Source organism: Histomonas meleagridis, assembly GCF_020186115.1.
Source record: "Histomonas meleagridis strain 2922-C6/04-10x chromosome Unknown contig_68, whole genome shotgun sequence".
NCBI classification, from domain to species: Eukaryota; Parabasalia; order Tritrichomonadida; family Dientamoebidae; genus Histomonas; species Histomonas meleagridis.
The window spans coordinates 197536-214518 of NW_027150909.1; the positions used below are offsets into that span (position 1 = coordinate 197536).

Here is a 16983-nt window from a genome sequence, read left to right on the forward strand (position 1 = left end):
TCATTTTTAATTTGAGACATCAACAAATTTGGTAATATTTAATATTACGTCAACGAACAGTCTTGGGCTGTCTTAAAAAAAAATATAAAAATCTTTCATAACTCATTTCGATATGAAATCAAATGTTTGCTAATTATTTATACATTAAAAATTTAGTACGCAAGAAGGAGATATAAGTAGTAAAAAAATTTTTTCTAACTAGAACGGCATTTATTTGAAACATCATGGGAAATGGTGAAAAATACAAAAGATTTTATTGGAACTGCTCGATTTTGGGAAGGCTTATCTTGCTTACATAAAATAGTTCTGGGAGAGAATACTTTTGGAAAACAGCTCTATATTTAGAATCTTTTTTGCGGTTGAATGTTTTGATAATTTTTGAAATCATTGGTAATAATTGAGCCATACAATATCCGGTATTTCTTTCCATTGTATGATTCCACTGATTAGAACCATTTTCTATAAACATTGCTATGCAAAGAACTGCTGCGGCTCTCTTTGATGGACATGAACCAATGAATCTTTGACTAAGTAATAAAACTTCATTTATAAAATGCGCTATCATTGAAAGCCTAACTGTGGTATTAGCATATCTTAAGAATGCTTTTAAAAAGATAGATGAATGAATTACGTTAACATTAAAATCAAGGGATTGAAGGATTTGGAATTCCATTCTATTCATATCATCCGAACTAAATGCATCTCCAGACAAGTATACAAAATCATCATTTACAGGTGTTTGCATTTCTTCATTCTTAGATGCAATTAAGAGTGAAGTGCATAAAATTAATGCTAAGTCTGACTCTTTAACTTTGTTCTTTGAAAGATAAAGATCAAATATTGTAACAGCAGAATATAAAGTATCAGTATGCATTTCCATTTCTTTGTGAATTCCGATTAAGAAATCAATAAGAACTTTACGTGTTTTTGGCTTAAAGTTCAAATTTTTCATATAATGCTTTGGAGGTTGCCTATCCATTTCATGTTTACGATATGAATCATATATTTCAAGTACAAAATCATAAGCATCTTGCATGTTGCTTGGCTTACCAATTCGTCTTGGATTAAATTTAATTTTTCTTGTTGATCTGCGGCGTCTTGTAGTAACCTTTCCATTTTGATCTAGAATATTCTTCTTTGACTTAACATCAGAAAGCATCTGTGTATTTCCTTGTTTAGGCTTAGTGAATGTTATACTTGAAGAAGCAAACATAAAACTAAATCTTTAACGTCATTTATTTCCCATCTGAAAAAAATGTGTACAGTACGTTAAAAGACGTTAAAGTTTCAACGTTTCAAGCTGAAACTTCCTTTGTCCATACTTGAAAATAGATCAATATCTCAACCAATATTTTCCAAAATAATTTTTCTTAAGACAAAAACAGAACAAAAAGTCAAGTTTTAATTTATATTTTTATTTAAATGATGAAAAAAATGAAATTTTTATGCTTGCATAAAATTTGAGCTGATCTTTAAAAAGTAACAACTTTTCCATAGAAATTCAATTCGATTTTTTACTGCTGTTGGAAACTTCAGTTTGAATCAAAACCAATGAAAAGTGACACATGAGCAAACTCGCAAGTAATATCAAAGAATCCAAATTAGTTCTCCTTGGTTCTTCAACTGTTGGGAAGTCTTCTATCGCTGTTAGATTAACAAGAGAAATGTTCCTTGAAAATAGTACCGCAACAATCGGTGCATCTTTTATGTCAAAAACATTTGAGGTTAATGGAATACAAGTAAAATTACAGATCTGGGATACAGGCGGAGCCGAAAGATATCGTGCAATGGCACCAATGTACTTTCATGATGCGAATGCAGCTATCATTATTTATGATGTTTGTTCTAAAAACACATTTGAAGATGTTAGCTCATGGCTAAAAGAGTTACGTGAAAAAGGTCCTAATGATATTTATATAGGATTAGCGGGAAATAAAATTGATCTTGCTGATCGTCGAATTGTTTCTACAAATGAAGGACAGGAATATGCGCGAGCTAATGGTATTCATGTATTCAAAGAAGTATCAGCATTGACTGGAGAAAATGTAAATTCTTTATTTTCCAGTATAGCAGAATTACTTTCAAAAGGACAACCTTTCCGAAGACCAAGTGTTGATATTACAATATGTGAAGAAAAAAGAAAACAATGTTGTTAATTTGCGATATTTTAAATGTTTACATAAAAAACTATCTAGATATTAGATGATTTTTCCTCTTTTTTTCAAGATGTGAGTAAGATTTCATGTGATAATGTATTATAATTTAGTCTTATTTTCAATTTTCTATTAATTTTTCTTGTGCATATTTCTGATGACACTTTTACATAAACATTTCCCATATTCAAATACGTTTAAAATTTATTTTTGTAATGGAACAAAAATTCACATCGGAAGAAATCAATTCAGCATTATACTCAAACAACTTTGATGATCAAATCCAATTCATTGAGACACTTGAAGAATATCTTTTGAAGACCGAAGGTTCTATGAATGAATCCGACTTTAAATCATCTCTTCAAGTTCTATCCAAATACCTTCAAAGTGAAAATAAAAACCTAATTCAACGGTCGCTCAAAATTATATGTGTTCTTTATAGTTATTCAGATGGCCCATTATATCAGGAGCAAATATCAACTATTTTATCAAACATATTTCAATGTCTTAATGATCCTAAACAAAACATTCGCGAGCTTGCATCCCGTACAATTGGAATTTTATTTACTGATCATCCATTACAACCATTCCTTCAACTTGTTGCTGAGAAATCCAACGGATTTAATGCCAATGGAAAACTCGAAATTATACAAATAGTAAAAAGTCACATTGACAAAATTACAGAACCCGAGTGGAGTCTTATTGATGTTTTTATCATTCAATGCCTTGATGAAAAAAGTCATATTTTAAAGGACAAAATGCAAGAAATCATAAAAAACAATCTCTTTATTAATTCTCTTGCTTCCAATAAGAGCAGATTCACATTATCACAAAGAAAAATTGTTGACAATCTCCTTGAGAAATCTTCTTCAAAGTCTAACGAAGAGTCTAAAGAACCAAAAGTTGATGAAACAGAGGAGAAGAAGCCTTCCAAACCTATTCAGTGTAATTATATTGTGAATACATCTGCATTTTCTCGCAAAACCAGACAATCTGAGCTCAAGGCCGATGACGGCTTTCGTTTGTTAACTGATGTATTGACGTTTCGCGCATTTTCTCATCAATTGTCACTTGACATCCGAGACGTGTTTGATGATAATGTATCATACTTACTCCTTTCTAACCAGAGTGCTCAAAGATTATCTGCTGTTTCGATTTTAGGAGATATATTTGAAAGTAAGCCAAACAATTTTATTAATTCTGTTGATATTGTAATTCGTTGGTGTTGTATACAATTCATTGGAAGACACCTAAGTGTTTCACAGGCGTCATTACTACTTTTATTGAATAATCTTAGAAAATGTGATAAACTTTTAACAACAAAAGAAGTATTTATCATTACTCCAATAATTTTATGGTGCATTGCGACACAAAGTGATGCATTTACTGAGCTTCTTCATGAAATAAAGAGAAATAGTTCTGAAGAAGATTATTCTGAAGCACTTCTTGAATCGATAAAACTTGAACATAATGCAATAATATCAACAATATTTGAAGAGCTGAAAGAACTTTCAGATATCAGTAAAATCAAAACAAAACTTCAAGAATTGTCAAAAAGTGACAATTCACTTGTTCAACACGAATCAAAACTTCTTCTCTCAAAATTTTCGCAAAGGCCTTCAAATTTGAGTCACGCCGATCCCATAACGGTTCTCCAAGAAGAAATTCTTCACATTAAAACTAATCCAAATGATTCAGATGAAGCTCGTAGTATTTTTGACTTTATCTATGCTGAGTTCGAAGGTTTTCCGACAGACCCACGACATCTTCGATATCTTTTATATTGTACATATGCTTTTTTATCTGAACCAATTTTATCATCCTCTGTCGAAAATGAAGATCTTATCTCATTACTTACACTATTATGTGACTTTTCTCTTCAATGTCCAGTTGAATTTACTGATGCACTCAATTCAATTGGATTTATATTAGTTTCCATTAGTACCAGTTTACATATGTTTGAATCATTAATTGAGTTTATAGATAATCATATTGAAACAGAAACGCGTCGCTCATTTTCGTTCCAAATGTTTAACATCGGCGTCTCACTTATAGCTGTTAGTCAAACTCCGAATTACTTATCACAACTTCGAATATTTGCGAAGTCAATCATCGGACAAAGCACATTACGTAAAGATGACATTAGAGCTATACTTTGCAGGTCATTACTTGCCGAGATTGTTTCATTGGAGCAACAAAAACTTATGGACATTGAGCAGTCACATTATCAAGAAGAATTACTTTCATCACTAAATGTTCAACAAAACGAAGTCGACGAAGGTATAGATATTGATAGCGATGAAGAGGAAACAAATGATTTGGACGACTTCTTGAACATATTAAAGAGATTAACAAAACAAGAAACTAAAAGTAACGCAATAAAAGAATTAATCGCATTCGATGATAGAATGCCGCAACAAAAAATAGTCGAAATAGTGAAAAGATTGTCGCCAACAATCGGAAGAGAAATTGAAATCGTGAAAGGGAAACAACAAAATTCGAGACCTTCTTCAAGAGCTTCAATGAATAGAAGTTTCCATTAGGATTTAGTGCATTTTTATATGAGTAAAATATATTTTAATGTAAATAAAAATTGATAAATTGTTTATTCGCTTGTTTTAAGGTGCACATGTTTCATTGTGAATTTATTAGGATAAAATAAAGATGAAAAATGAGGAGTTGAACTAATTTGATAAATCATCAATATATAATGATATATATCATTTCATTTAATAAAAGAAAATTGCTTCATTATATATGAAAAATTTAAAAGAATCACAATTTCATAATTAATGATGAATGATTACGTACAATCTTAGTTACTATACGAACTTCACAAAAATCATGTAAAACATTTTAACCAATTTCTTATAAGAAGTAACATGTAATTATTTAATTAATCGGAAATACACTTTAATATTGAAAAATACATTTGCAAATACAATGCAACAGAAATTTTTAATGTCATGACGACACAAAAAATGTATCACACTCATGTATAAAATTATATATTCAAAAACATTAAGTGATTTTATTTATTTAACAACAACATTTGGTACTTCCTTTGTAAGAATGAAATTCGGTGTCATTTTGCGTGATTTCGTTTGGGTGTTCAGCCACTGCTGACATAGATTCTATTGCAAGCGTGGACAAATTTACAAATGCTTCGTTAACAAATTTGTTTTGTAAGGCGCTTGTTTCGTAAAAATTTGCTGAATATGAAGTTGCAAAATTTAGTCCATCGCCAAAACTGATTTCTCTCTGTGCAGCTAAATCGCTTTTATTTCCAACAACCACGAATTTGTTAATACCCTGACAACTTAGTATGTCGATCCATTCAGGTAAACTATTAAATGATTCTTTGGATGTTATATCATAAACAAGCATGGCTGACTTGCAATTTCTACAATAAAGTGGTGATAGAGAACGAAATTCTTCTTGTCCTGCAGTATCCCACGCCTGTATTGTGTATTGTCGATTTCCGTTTTTAAATATATATGTTTTCATGGCAGTACCAATCGTTGGTCGCTGTTTTGTTTCGACTCTGTTTTCAGTCCACTGTAGAAGTAGCGTGGTTTTTCCTGTGCCTGTATTGCCAAGAAGAACAACTTTTATTGATTCGCCATTGTCGTCCTCCATTTTGAATGCATACTTTTTTCAACTTTTTGAACGAAGCATCGGGGGTTCCAAATAATTACAAGTTAACGTTTACCATTTGTAAACTTATCAAAAAAAAATAAAACTCCAAAAAGAGAAAAAAAACATTCTTATAGAGAACAGATTGCATACACAAAAATATAAAAAAATCTATCCCAACATATAATTCGTGTCGATATAAATTTACATATATAATAAACATATATTAATATTCGAGAAGATTTTGAGAATGTGCTTAATTCAAGTGTATCAAGCTTTATATTGATTTGTTTTATTGTTGAAATGTTTTTGTATTACCATATATATTGATTGATACTTATTAAATTTTTCAATACTAGACATCCTATAAGATGAACGTTAAAGGAGCGTTAGATACATCGGCAAAAATCTCAATTGACTGTTTTATAAATTCTTCTAACAAAAAGTTTTCCTTTTGGCGCGGTTTTTGAGAATGCACTAAACGTCCGAATGAGTGATAATAAGGACGAACTTGATTTTTGGCTCAACTCCGATGCAGTTAGCGAATCTGAAATAAGCGATGATGGTGACATCCAAATATCTTCTTCTTCTGCACAAACACCTGCAAAACCTATCCAAAACCTGATCCAGAAGAACAAATCGAAATTATCCCTCCTCCTAGCAAAGTGGTACCAGAACCATATGCTGTTCTTCCCGAAGATCAAGATATGCAATATAATTATGTTGAAAGCAAATTAATCTCTGATGAAAAAAGAAAATTAAATCAGATTGCAATAGAAGCATCTTTATTAAAGAACGATATAGCTCAGTTACTTAAGGAAACTAATTCTGATTCTGATGTTGAAATTGATTCTTCATTTGAAAAAAAGGAGGGAGACAAAATGCTTTTCTTCAAATGTGAAAGCAGAGGCTTCAATACACAATGTATTCTGCATAGTGGAGAAAAATTTATTGACTTATTCAAAAAGGTAATACCAGAGGAATACCAAGAAGATTATAATGTTGTTATTGATGGCACAGAATATAACCCAGCTAATGTTTTAGAAGAAATCATTGATGACTACTCTCAGGTTTATCTTGTAATGGATAAGAAAAGTAGTAAAGGATACCGTAAATTGTCGTTCCTTCTTCCAAAAGGAGATCGTAAAAAGCTTTCTATTGATCCAACTACAACGTTTAAAGAGGTTCTTACCAAACTTGGTTATCCAAATGCAAAAGCTTATTTCGATGGAGAACCTCTTGATGTCGAACAAAGAATTTGCGACAACGACGAAATTGAAGATGAGTACCAAATTGATGTTGTTTTGTAATTACACATTAACAAACTTTTGTTGAAATATCAAATAAAAACGATACTAATCAAAGGTTTCATCTTTTTAAAAGAGAAGTAATGTGATACACATAACTTACAAAATAATTCCAAAAGGTTAAAATTGAACAATTATAAATTGTTGGGAAAAGAAATAAACGATCATTTTCAAATCAAAATCATCTGATTTGTATGCAATACAATCGTTGTAAAATTGGTCAAAAATGAAATTTGAATAATTTACATAATTAATGAATTTTGGATTGGCTCAAAGACCTCCTCGAAAATGCGATACATCTGAAAAAATTCTTATCAATGGTATTTCCCTTTTAAAAATGCTCAAACACGGGAAAGCAGGAATTCCTTTAGAAGTAATCGGAATCATGTTAGGACACAAAATTGATGAATTTACAATAGAAATTTTTGACGTATTTCCAACACCTCAAATAGCAACAGGAATTAGTGTTGAAACTACAGATGAAAAATTTCAATATTCTATGATGAGGCTTTTAGAACAAAGTGGTTATAACGATTTAGTTTCAGTAGGTTGGTATCACTCTCACCCTGGTTTTGATGTTTGGCTTTCAGATGTAGATTGTGCAAATCAAGATTCACAAGAAAAGCTTGACCAAAGAGCCGTTGCCGTTGTTGTTGACCCTGTTTTAAGTGTTAGAGGGAAAGTTGTCATTGGTGCTTTCCGCAATATTCCTCGAAATCCTCTTGAGCTTCTCAGCAATAAGCCAATCAAAATCCAAGATCCACGCGAAAAGACGTCCTTTATTGGACATACAGTTACCCCATCCGCTAAAACGCAGAAATGTGGTCTCAATCTCACTTTCTATGAAATGCCAATTGTTTTCAAAATGAATGAGCATGAGCAGCATATGCTTCAGTCTCTCCACAGACCAACGTGGTCAACAGGGTTTGAAATCCCATCATTCCAGAAGAACGATAAGAAAAACTTGGAAATTCTGAAGAATTTGACCGCAACCGCCGAAAACTATAGAAAAAGTATCTTAGAGGAGGCAACAATGAAGAAGTCCGATTACGAGCTCAGACATGTCGGCAAGGTGGATCCTAAACAATTCATAAAGGAAAACACCAATGCTTTGTCAGCTCAAGAAGCTGCACTTCTTGCACGCTTACATGTTACAAAATCATCTTTTTAAATGAAATATCATTTTTATAATTTGATGATTTTTTTTGTTTATGTGTATATTTATAATGGCTTCATGGTAATGAAAGTCAGAATGAATATTCTCAATAAATAAGATAAAAAGCAACATGAAAGATGTTTAACAACAATTTATGAGCATAAATAATGAATTACCCAAAACTAAATGCTAAAAGTATGGAAACAAAACTTGAGTATTGTTCTTTTATTGACATCAAACATTCAGATCAATTTTAAAAATTAATTAGAAAAAAAAATATAAATCGCATATTTCACACTTTATATATCCATGCCATTAATTTTTTAGGATAAGTTATACAAACAATATATAAACCAAATTGAAATAATACAAGTAAATATCGAGTTGCACAATTTAAAGGGACTGCTTCCGAACTTTAACAGTAGAATGTGTTCTTTTGAGCTTTTTGGTTCTTTTTGTATGTATATTTTCGAGTTCTCCTGTTTGGAATAATTTTGCGTTTGTAAACATTTCAGGAACATTAACACATAGAATATTACATCCTCTGATGTATGCTGAGTCGATTTTAATTGTATCTCCGTTTGGGGATTTATGCATTACATCATGAATCCAACAATTCATTATCTTCCACAAATTGCAGAGTGCCACAATAAACATCTCCTGATATCAATTCAATAGTGACCATGAAACCTGTTGCCTCATGTAAAAGTTTAATTGGTGCACCAAGCGACATAAATTAAAAAAATGAACAAAAAGATTTCAACTAGCTTTCAATACATTACGTAAAAGTGCATGCAAACACATTCAAATCACATGTCGCGTTTAAATTTTTACTAAGAACGAATTTTATGAGGGAATGACTGAAGAACGCGAAAACTTAAGCGAAGAACAAAATTCTGTTGATACTATTTCACTTAATTATTCCTTAGTTTTAATTGTTTTGATAGGAATTCATTTCGCTCTTTCACATTTCAAAAAATGTCTTTTGTTTCTTATCCTGAATATTTTTTACTTTTACACAGAAAGCACAGTGAATGGTGTGCTCAGAGATATTATTATTTCTTCCAAATATTTTTATAAATTTCCAAAGAATCTTTTAATACAATCTATTATCATTTGTATAATCAGCATAATATTTCTTTTTTATTTTTTGCCTACCGCAAAAGTAACAACTTTTTCCTCATATTATGTTACTTCTTATATTTTTTCATTATTCACATTCACACTATCAGCATCAATTAAGCTTTTCCTCACTTACTGTCGAATTGCTAGTTTCAAGAGCATCAGGAGTGGTATGTTTGGCTTGCAACAACGTTTTGTTCTTTTTGTTAGAGGAGTTTTTGTATTTAGACTTTGGCTAAAATTCTTTTTAGCAACAAAAAACAAATTTGTCCTATCAATTTACTGCTGTTTGAAGAGCGTAGAGTTGGTATGGGAAATTGTTAGCTTGGTTAAGTGTATTAAAAATTATACAAAAAACATTTTACACAATTTGAAATATTGCAAGGTTAGTGACAAAAATGAAAAGTGTAATATTTGTAACGACGACTTAGTAGAAGCGATTAAGTTGCCATGTGGGCACATTCATTGTTATAGCTGCACTTATACTTGGCTAATGACGAATCCAACTTGTCTGACATGCCGATACGAAATAGACGATGAGAAACCGTTTGAACTGTCAAACAGTTTTTTACCGTTCCCTTTTTTGCTGTTTTCGTTCTAATTTGTTTCATTGTGATTTAAATAAAAATGATTATTGTACATACATTATGTATTTCGATATAAAACAAAAAAAATTGAATGATTTTTTAATTGATTTAAATTAATTTCATGCTTAATATCTAATTATTGAAAAAATACAACAAAATTAAAAATAAATCACAAAAAAAAATTATAAAATTTATCCATTTATTCAATATATTATTAGATAACTTATTCTTTGGAGGTTTCTTTCTCCTCATTTGTGTCAATGACATCTGGAATTTCAACACCTGCTTTCTCAAATTGAGCTATAAATGATGGCCAATCATATTTAATTCCTTTGGAATCTAATTTTGCTTTGATGATTTTTTCTTGCCGAGCAAGCCTCAATGCCATTTCCTTTTTGGTTAAAACTGTAGGTGGTTTTTGTTTTTTTGGTCCACGTCTAGCATTTTTGAAAAGCATTGGATGAACTTTTGAAACTGGGAGAACATTGCAAACCAAAAGAGAGTTGAAAAATAAATAGTTATTCATTGTTTTTGCAACTACTGAAGCAATTTCAGGTGTTTCAAATTCTATCCAGCCATAATGCTTGGAATTACCTGTTTTTTTAGATCTAGAAAGTTGCAAATTTTTGATATCTCCAAATTGCTTGAAGTAGTTTTTCAGTTCCTTTTCTTCAAAATCTTGAGGAAGATGTCCAATGTAAACAATGGAGCTGAGTTCTTCAGACATTGATTGTGGTCATTCAATAACCGTAAAAACTTTCGTTTATATAAACGGCCACCATTTCAAAATTACCTTTTTGCAAAAAAAAATACTAAAACTTAAAAAAAATGAAAATTATTAATAAATATCATTATTACAATTTAAAAAACAAATTTTGAATTTTACATAGAAAAAATCAAAAAATATCTCAAAACATGAACTAACAATATAAGGCGATTCAAATAAAGAAACTAATTAAAGAAGGAGGTACTCCAAATGAAATTGCAAAAATAATTCGAAATGATGAAATCGCAAAACTTCAAGAAATATCATCACAAACGAATTTTAATTATAATCAAACAATTGAACCATCACTTTATGAAAGATGTTCATTTATTAATTCACAAAATGTTACATTAATTGATTATGCAGCATTTTTTGGATCAGTTAAATGTTTTAAATATTTACTTATGAATGATGCAAATGTAAAGAATACAGGAAAATATGCAATTGCAAGTGGAAATGAAGAAATCATTCATTTATGTGAACAAAATCATTCATCATTTGCAGGTGCATATGAAACAGCAATTGAATTTCATCAAAATGATATCTTTAAATATCTTTATGAGAATAAATTAGAAAAATTTAATGAAAACATTCATCAAAATTCACAAATTTTTAGAAATGTGAGACAACAGCAATTAAAGTATGGCAATGAATATCAAAATCAATCAACATATGGATTGCATAATAATTCTTTGAATGGAAATGTGAAACAAAATTACATTGATGATTTGGGATATATATGTGTTAAACGAGGAAATTATGAAATTCTTCTGTTTTTTCTTCAAAAACGGAATGAAAATCAATGAATTTGTAATTAATGAAACAGTAAAATTTAGTAACCCATATCTTATTAAGTATTTTCTCCAAAATAATCAAATTCCAAAAAATATTTTAATATTTAATTCAGTTTTAGGAAATGATGAAATGCTTAAATATCTTATTAAACAAGAAGAAATTGATGTTAATACTAAAGATAAAATTTATTTCAAAAATTTGATATTTCATAATAATATTTGGAAATGATTTAAATTATTTCAAACAGCGCTTATGATGGCATCTTCAAAAGTTTATACAGAAATAGTTAAATTACTTCATAAAAAAGATGATAATTTGAATTCCAAAGCCAAGTTTCCAAGAAACAAAACAAATTACATCAACATAAGTACACAAGTAAACAAAGTTGAAAGCAAAGCAAAGCACAACAAAGCTAAAGTAATACGGAACATATTTTATAATATTAAGTACGTGTAAATTCAAACATTACATCATAAATAATATGAAAAAATGCATTTCAGAAAGGTTAAAATTGTTGAAGTTACTAAAATTATTTGTTTTTACTGTTAAATTTCCTTTTATTTCCAACACTTAAGTTTTGGTGTAAAGTTTTTTTAATGTATTCTAAAAATGGCGTAAAATATTAATATATTTTTAGCTAAAGGATAAAACCCCTCAACCTCCCTAAAATGCGCATGAATTATTTGCTATTATGGAACAAATCCCAAGGAGTTTGGGCAGAAAAAAAATTAAATGTTTGTTTAACATTGAATAAAAAAATTATTTTGTTAATCTTTTATTTATAAAGAAAATTCTTCAAACATAACACAAGTTGATTACACTAGTTTTAATACTTATCTGTTATGTCACTTTTAACATCTGTGTTTTTTATCATTTTTAACACTTTAACCCAAAGAAATATCTAATGTCATTGAAGATTTTCTATATTTTTATACATTAGTAATTCTCTATTTATGTAATGTATTCCTTTTCATTAGTAAAAATAGCATCAATTTCATTTATTTTTAACTTTCTAAAATGTACACAAGGTTTTACAAATAGAACAAAAGTTTATGAGATTCATAAAATATCGCTTGACAAATGCTTTTTTTTCAAATTTTAAAATTTCTCATGATTAACTTAGTTTATCTTTGTAATTTCTTTAAGTTCGTTACCTCATAATAACATCTCAAATTTTGTTTTATTCCATAAATTAATGTTAAAATTATTTTTCTTTCTTATGGTTGTTATCATCCCTTGAATTACCCTTAATAACCGTAATTTTTACCCCATAAACCAAAATCCACAATAAGTAATGTCAGCAACTACTGCTGCACAACGCAATGAACAATTTGCTCTTTATCAAGTCAGGCTTCGTGCTGAAGAAATTGACTTTGTTTCACGAGAAAATATAATTCAGATCTCCAAAAGCGATTCAAAGTAATTCAAAATTCGTTTTTATTGTGGTGCGAACGGGTCAATTTTCTTTTTGTGCGCTGCTTTACTTGATTTCTTCGTCGGCTTTTTCGTTGGCGCTGCAAAAGGGTCGTTGTCATTCGCCGCCGCGGAACTCTTTTGGTTCGATTTCTTCTTTTTCGGCGGCGCTGCGAACGGGTCATTGTTCGACTTATTCGGCGCCGCGAACGGGTCATCGGCGGCATTGCTCTGCGCGAACGGGTCATCGCTCACTTTCTTCTTGGGCGCGGCGAACGGGTCATCGGCGGCATTACTCTGGGCAAAGGGATCGCCGCTGTGCATCGGCGCAGCAAACGGGTCGTTGCTTGCGTTCTTCTTCTTTGGCGCCGCGAACGGATCATCGAAATTATTTTGCGCGAATGGGTCATTGGTTGCCGCGCTCTTATTCTTCTTGGGCGATGCAAATGGATCTTCTGTTGACGATTGCGCGAATGGGTCATTACTCGAATTCTTCTTCTTGGGCGATGCAAATGGATCTTCTGTTGATGATTGCGCGAATGGGTCATTACTCGAATTCTTCTTCTTAGGCGCCGCGAACGGATCTTCAGCATTACTTTGTGCGAATGGATCGTCGGCATTCGAATTCTTCTTCTTGGGCGCCGCGAACGGGTCTTCAGCATTACTTTGCGCACCTTCGGATGACTTCTTTTTCTTCTTTGGAGGCGCCGCGAACGGGTCTTCGCTGTGCTTCTTGCTCTTCTTCTTAGGCGGCGCAGCGAACGGATCGTTGTTGGCGCTCTTCTTCTTCTTCGGCGCTGCGAATGGGTCTTCTGTTGATGACTGCGCAAATGGATCGTTGTTGGCTCTCTTCGGTGGCTCAGCAAACGGATCTTCGCTTGGATTCACAGCAAATGGGTCTTCGCTGTGCTTCTTGCTCTTCTTCTTAGGCGGCGCAGCGAACGGATCGTTGTTCGACTTCTTCTTCGGAGCAGCGAATGGATCTTCTGTTGATGACTGCGCAAAAGGATCGTTGTTCGACTTCTTCTTCGATGGCGACGCGAATGGGTCTTCGCTGTGCTTCTTGCTCTTCTTCGGTACAGCAAATGGGTCATCATCTTTGCTGTCGTTTGCTGCTTTACTCTTTTTAGGCGCAGCAAATGGATCTTCAGCAGAACTTTGCGCGAATGGGTCGTTGCTTGAACTCTTCTTTTTAGGCGCTGCGAAAGGATCATCAGCTGCTGCACTTTGTGCGAACGGATCATCGTTGTTGGATTTCTTCTTCTTAGGCGCAGCGAATGGATCATCAACAGCGCCTTGAGCGAACGGATCATTGTTTGCATTTTTATTCTTTTTGGGCGCAGCGAATGGATCATCTGTTGATGATTGCGCAAATGGGTCATTACTTGAATTCTTCTTTTTAGGTGCTGCGAATGGATCATCAACATTACTTTGCGCGAACGGGTCATTACTTGAATTCTTCTTCTTAGGCGCAGCAAATGGATCATCAGCAGCTGCACTTTGTGCGAATGGATCACTGGTTGTGCTCTTCTTCTTAGGCGCAGCGAATGGATCATCGGCTGCATTTTGCGCGAACGGATCGCCAGAGTTTGTCATGTTCTTTTGCACCGAAGCGAAAGGATCACCAGACGACGCAACGGCGAACGGATCCTCTGAGTTATTTACGTTTTTGTGTGGCGCTGCGAATGGGTCTTCTGAAGCCAACTTCGATCCATTTACTTCTTTATTATTATTTAACACTTTTATTGTAGACGCGAATGGATCAGCTGTCAGCATTTTACTTTTTTGTTGTTCTTTCTTAGAGTTATGTTTCGCTGCGTTATTATTATTATTAAATATTTCTTCGCTTGATGATGAAAACATATTACTTCGATTATTAGGTAATGGTTTCCCACCAATGGTAAAGAGTCCATTGTCGTCATCATTCGAACGCTGTGGCTGCGATTTTTGCACATTTTGATTCGGCTCGCCTAAAAGATCGCCAAATGGATCAAGAGCATTAACCTTCATTGGCTTCTTACGTTTGGTTTCTTTCTTCTTTGACCGATGACTTCGAACATTTGTTGTTGTGCGCGATGTTCCGACACTAATATCTTTCAGATCGTCAAGTGTCACATTTCCTAATGTGATGTCAAATATAGATAATAGTTCATGCAGTTGTGATACTAATGACTTTTGGCATACTAAAACTAAGTCTGATGGTGATTGACCTTCTGTCATCATTGATATATCATTAATTGTCGATGGTGAAAGTTGCATTTTACGTGTGATACAGGTTAAGATTTCAACACGTTGTTCATGGTTCGGATATCCAATACGTATTATTTGATCAAAAGAACTTCGATATTCAGAACTGAATTTGGTTTCAGTTCGGGCGGTTGCTATCGCGATGACACTTTTCTTTGATTTGAGTTGCAAAAAAAGTCGTTGCGTCGCTTGAGAGAGCTGAGTTTGGCCATTGTTCGCAATGGAATCAATGTCGTCAATGAATACAATAGATGGGGACTTTTGTTGGACGACATCACAAATGTTTTTGTATATTGTTGCAACTTTATCAATGGGCATTGATAGAAGTTCAAGACAAGGTAAGTATTCGTAATGACAAAATGTTTCATTTCTAATAACTTGATGAATATATGTTTTACCACAACCAGGTGGAGCTGTAATTAGAAAACTGGTCGTTTGTGGATTCTCAATTGTATTACGAATCATGTCAATTTGTGGACCAATGCCACCAACATCATCATACCCAAGTTTGTTGAAGGTGGGTGAGTTTCCACGCTCAACTGCTGGCTTACATGAAATTGATTGAATGTCTTTGACAACAACAGCTTTAATAGGAGAACAAGAAACTACTTTGAATTCAAAGATATGATGACAAGAATAAACGGGAATCGTTAAATCAGTCCAAATTGGATTTGAAACAAAATCATATCCTGAGTTGAGTAAAATATCGAGGAAATCGCCTTGAATTCCAGAAACTGTATCTTCTATTGGTGCAAAAACTATGCTTTGAGCTGGCTGACAATGTGGAAATGCTTCAACAGTAACTGTTTGTCCAAGAAAACAACGAAGATTTATTCGAGAAAAATATGGGATGCATATAGAATCATCAGATCCATTGAAATATTTGGATGAAATTGAGGCCAAGATAAATTTCCTTGCTGGAGAAGCAATTTTAACAATATCATTTTCTTTTAAGTTCATGCTTTGGATGGTGCTTTGAGAAAGATATACGTGCAAGTCATTTGATCTTGGAGAGTGAGAGACTTTTAGTTTCATCTTCTTTTGACTAAAAAATTTGGAATCGACGGTTATAGCCCAGTTTTTGAATGATAACCGTCTGGAAAGAGGTTTTGATCGGTAAGTGCGTTATCTTGTAAAATGCTTCTGACAACTTCATTAGAGAATAGATAGAATAAAAATAGTGGCGTATTGTTTCCTTCTATAATGAGTAATTATGTGATTGCTTTGTATTTTGTTTCCGGACAAGAATTTCATTTTGATTGTATCAGAGATGAAAATTGTGTTTATACATTAAATCACATAAAAATATACAGTTGTTTTCCAATATTGATTTATAATCGTACAAAAATTATAAAAATCTTAAGATGCAAACCATTAGGTTAAAAACCCATCTGAACAAAACTAATATTAAACCTGATCTTAGAAAGTTTTTTTTTCAATATTTTAAAAATATTACCAACACATATTAAAATTATACAATGAATGATATCTTTATTTATGGAGTTGTAGCTAATAGAACATCAATACTTGCAGAATTCTCGTGTTTGGATGAAAATTTCCATAAAATGGCAGTGAAGATACTTGAATGTTTAAATCCATCAATACCAAACGCTATGTTAGAACAAGAAAATTATATCTTTCAAACCATCACTGATCAAGATTACACTACATTCCTTTGCTTATCAGATAAAAGAGCTAACGCACATATGCGTGTGAATGTTTTAGAAGAGATGAGATCAAAATGGAGACAGATATTTGGAAATAATTTACAAAAATGTTCAGCAACGACACAAAATTTTTC

At 32.3% G+C, this 16983-nt stretch overlaps 8 protein-coding genes across 8 annotated transcripts; 4 read left to right on the forward strand and 4 right to left on the reverse strand.

The window, feature by feature from the left end:
* Positions 1-253: 253 nt before the first annotated feature.
* GO595_008422 (Cyclin, N-terminal domain containing protein) lies at positions 254-1213 on the reverse strand (the record flags this gene model as incomplete). Its single annotated transcript, XM_067921995.1, has 1 exon — positions 254-1213. The coding sequence occupies one exon, from the start codon at positions 1211-1213 to the stop codon at positions 254-256; it is 960 nt and encodes a 319-aa protein (XP_067771188.1).
* Positions 1214-1565: 352 nt separating this feature from the next.
* GO595_008423 (Rab GTPase) lies at positions 1566-2156 on the forward strand (the record flags this gene model as incomplete). The annotated part of the gene is made up of 1 exon (XM_067921996.1): positions 1566-2156. One exon carries the CDS (start codon positions 1566-1568, stop codon positions 2154-2156), a length of 591 nt encoding a protein of 196 aa, XP_067771189.1.
* A 212-nt stretch (positions 2157-2368) lies between these two features.
* GO595_008424 (uncharacterized protein) lies at positions 2369-4696 on the forward strand (the record flags this gene model as incomplete). Its single annotated transcript, XM_067921997.1, has 1 exon — positions 2369-4696. One exon carries the CDS (start codon positions 2369-2371, stop codon positions 4694-4696), a length of 2328 nt encoding a protein of 775 aa, XP_067771190.1.
* A 496-nt stretch (positions 4697-5192) lies between these two features.
* On the reverse strand, positions 5193-5792 carry GO595_008425 (ras-related protein Rab-31-like; the record flags this gene model as incomplete). The annotated part of the gene is made up of 1 exon (XM_067921998.1): positions 5193-5792. One exon carries the CDS (start codon positions 5790-5792, stop codon positions 5193-5195), a length of 600 nt encoding a protein of 199 aa, XP_067771191.1.
* Positions 5793-6496: 704 nt separating this feature from the next.
* Positions 6497-7099, forward strand: GO595_008426 (uncharacterized protein; the record flags this gene model as incomplete). Its single annotated transcript, XM_067921999.1, has 1 exon — positions 6497-7099. One exon carries the CDS (start codon positions 6497-6499, stop codon positions 7097-7099), a length of 603 nt encoding a protein of 200 aa, XP_067771192.1.
* A 334-nt stretch (positions 7100-7433) lies between these two features.
* Positions 7434-8267, forward strand: GO595_008427 (26S proteasome non-ATPase regulatory subunit 14; the record flags this gene model as incomplete). Its single annotated transcript, XM_067922000.1, has 1 exon — positions 7434-8267. The coding sequence occupies one exon, from the start codon at positions 7434-7436 to the stop codon at positions 8265-8267; it is 834 nt and encodes a 277-aa protein (XP_067771193.1).
* A 1917-nt stretch (positions 8268-10184) lies between these two features.
* On the reverse strand, positions 10185-10688 carry GO595_008428 (MKI67 FHA domain-interacting nucleolar phosphoprotein; the record flags this gene model as incomplete). Its single annotated transcript, XM_067922001.1, has 1 exon — positions 10185-10688. One exon carries the CDS (start codon positions 10686-10688, stop codon positions 10185-10187), a length of 504 nt encoding a protein of 167 aa, XP_067771194.1.
* A 2271-nt stretch (positions 10689-12959) lies between these two features.
* Positions 12960-16142, reverse strand: GO595_008429 (epsin-1-like; the record flags this gene model as incomplete). The annotated part of the gene is made up of 1 exon (XM_067922003.1): positions 12960-16142. The coding sequence occupies one exon, from the start codon at positions 16140-16142 to the stop codon at positions 12960-12962; it is 3183 nt and encodes a 1060-aa protein (XP_067771195.1).
* Positions 16143-16983: the final 841 nt, after the last annotated feature.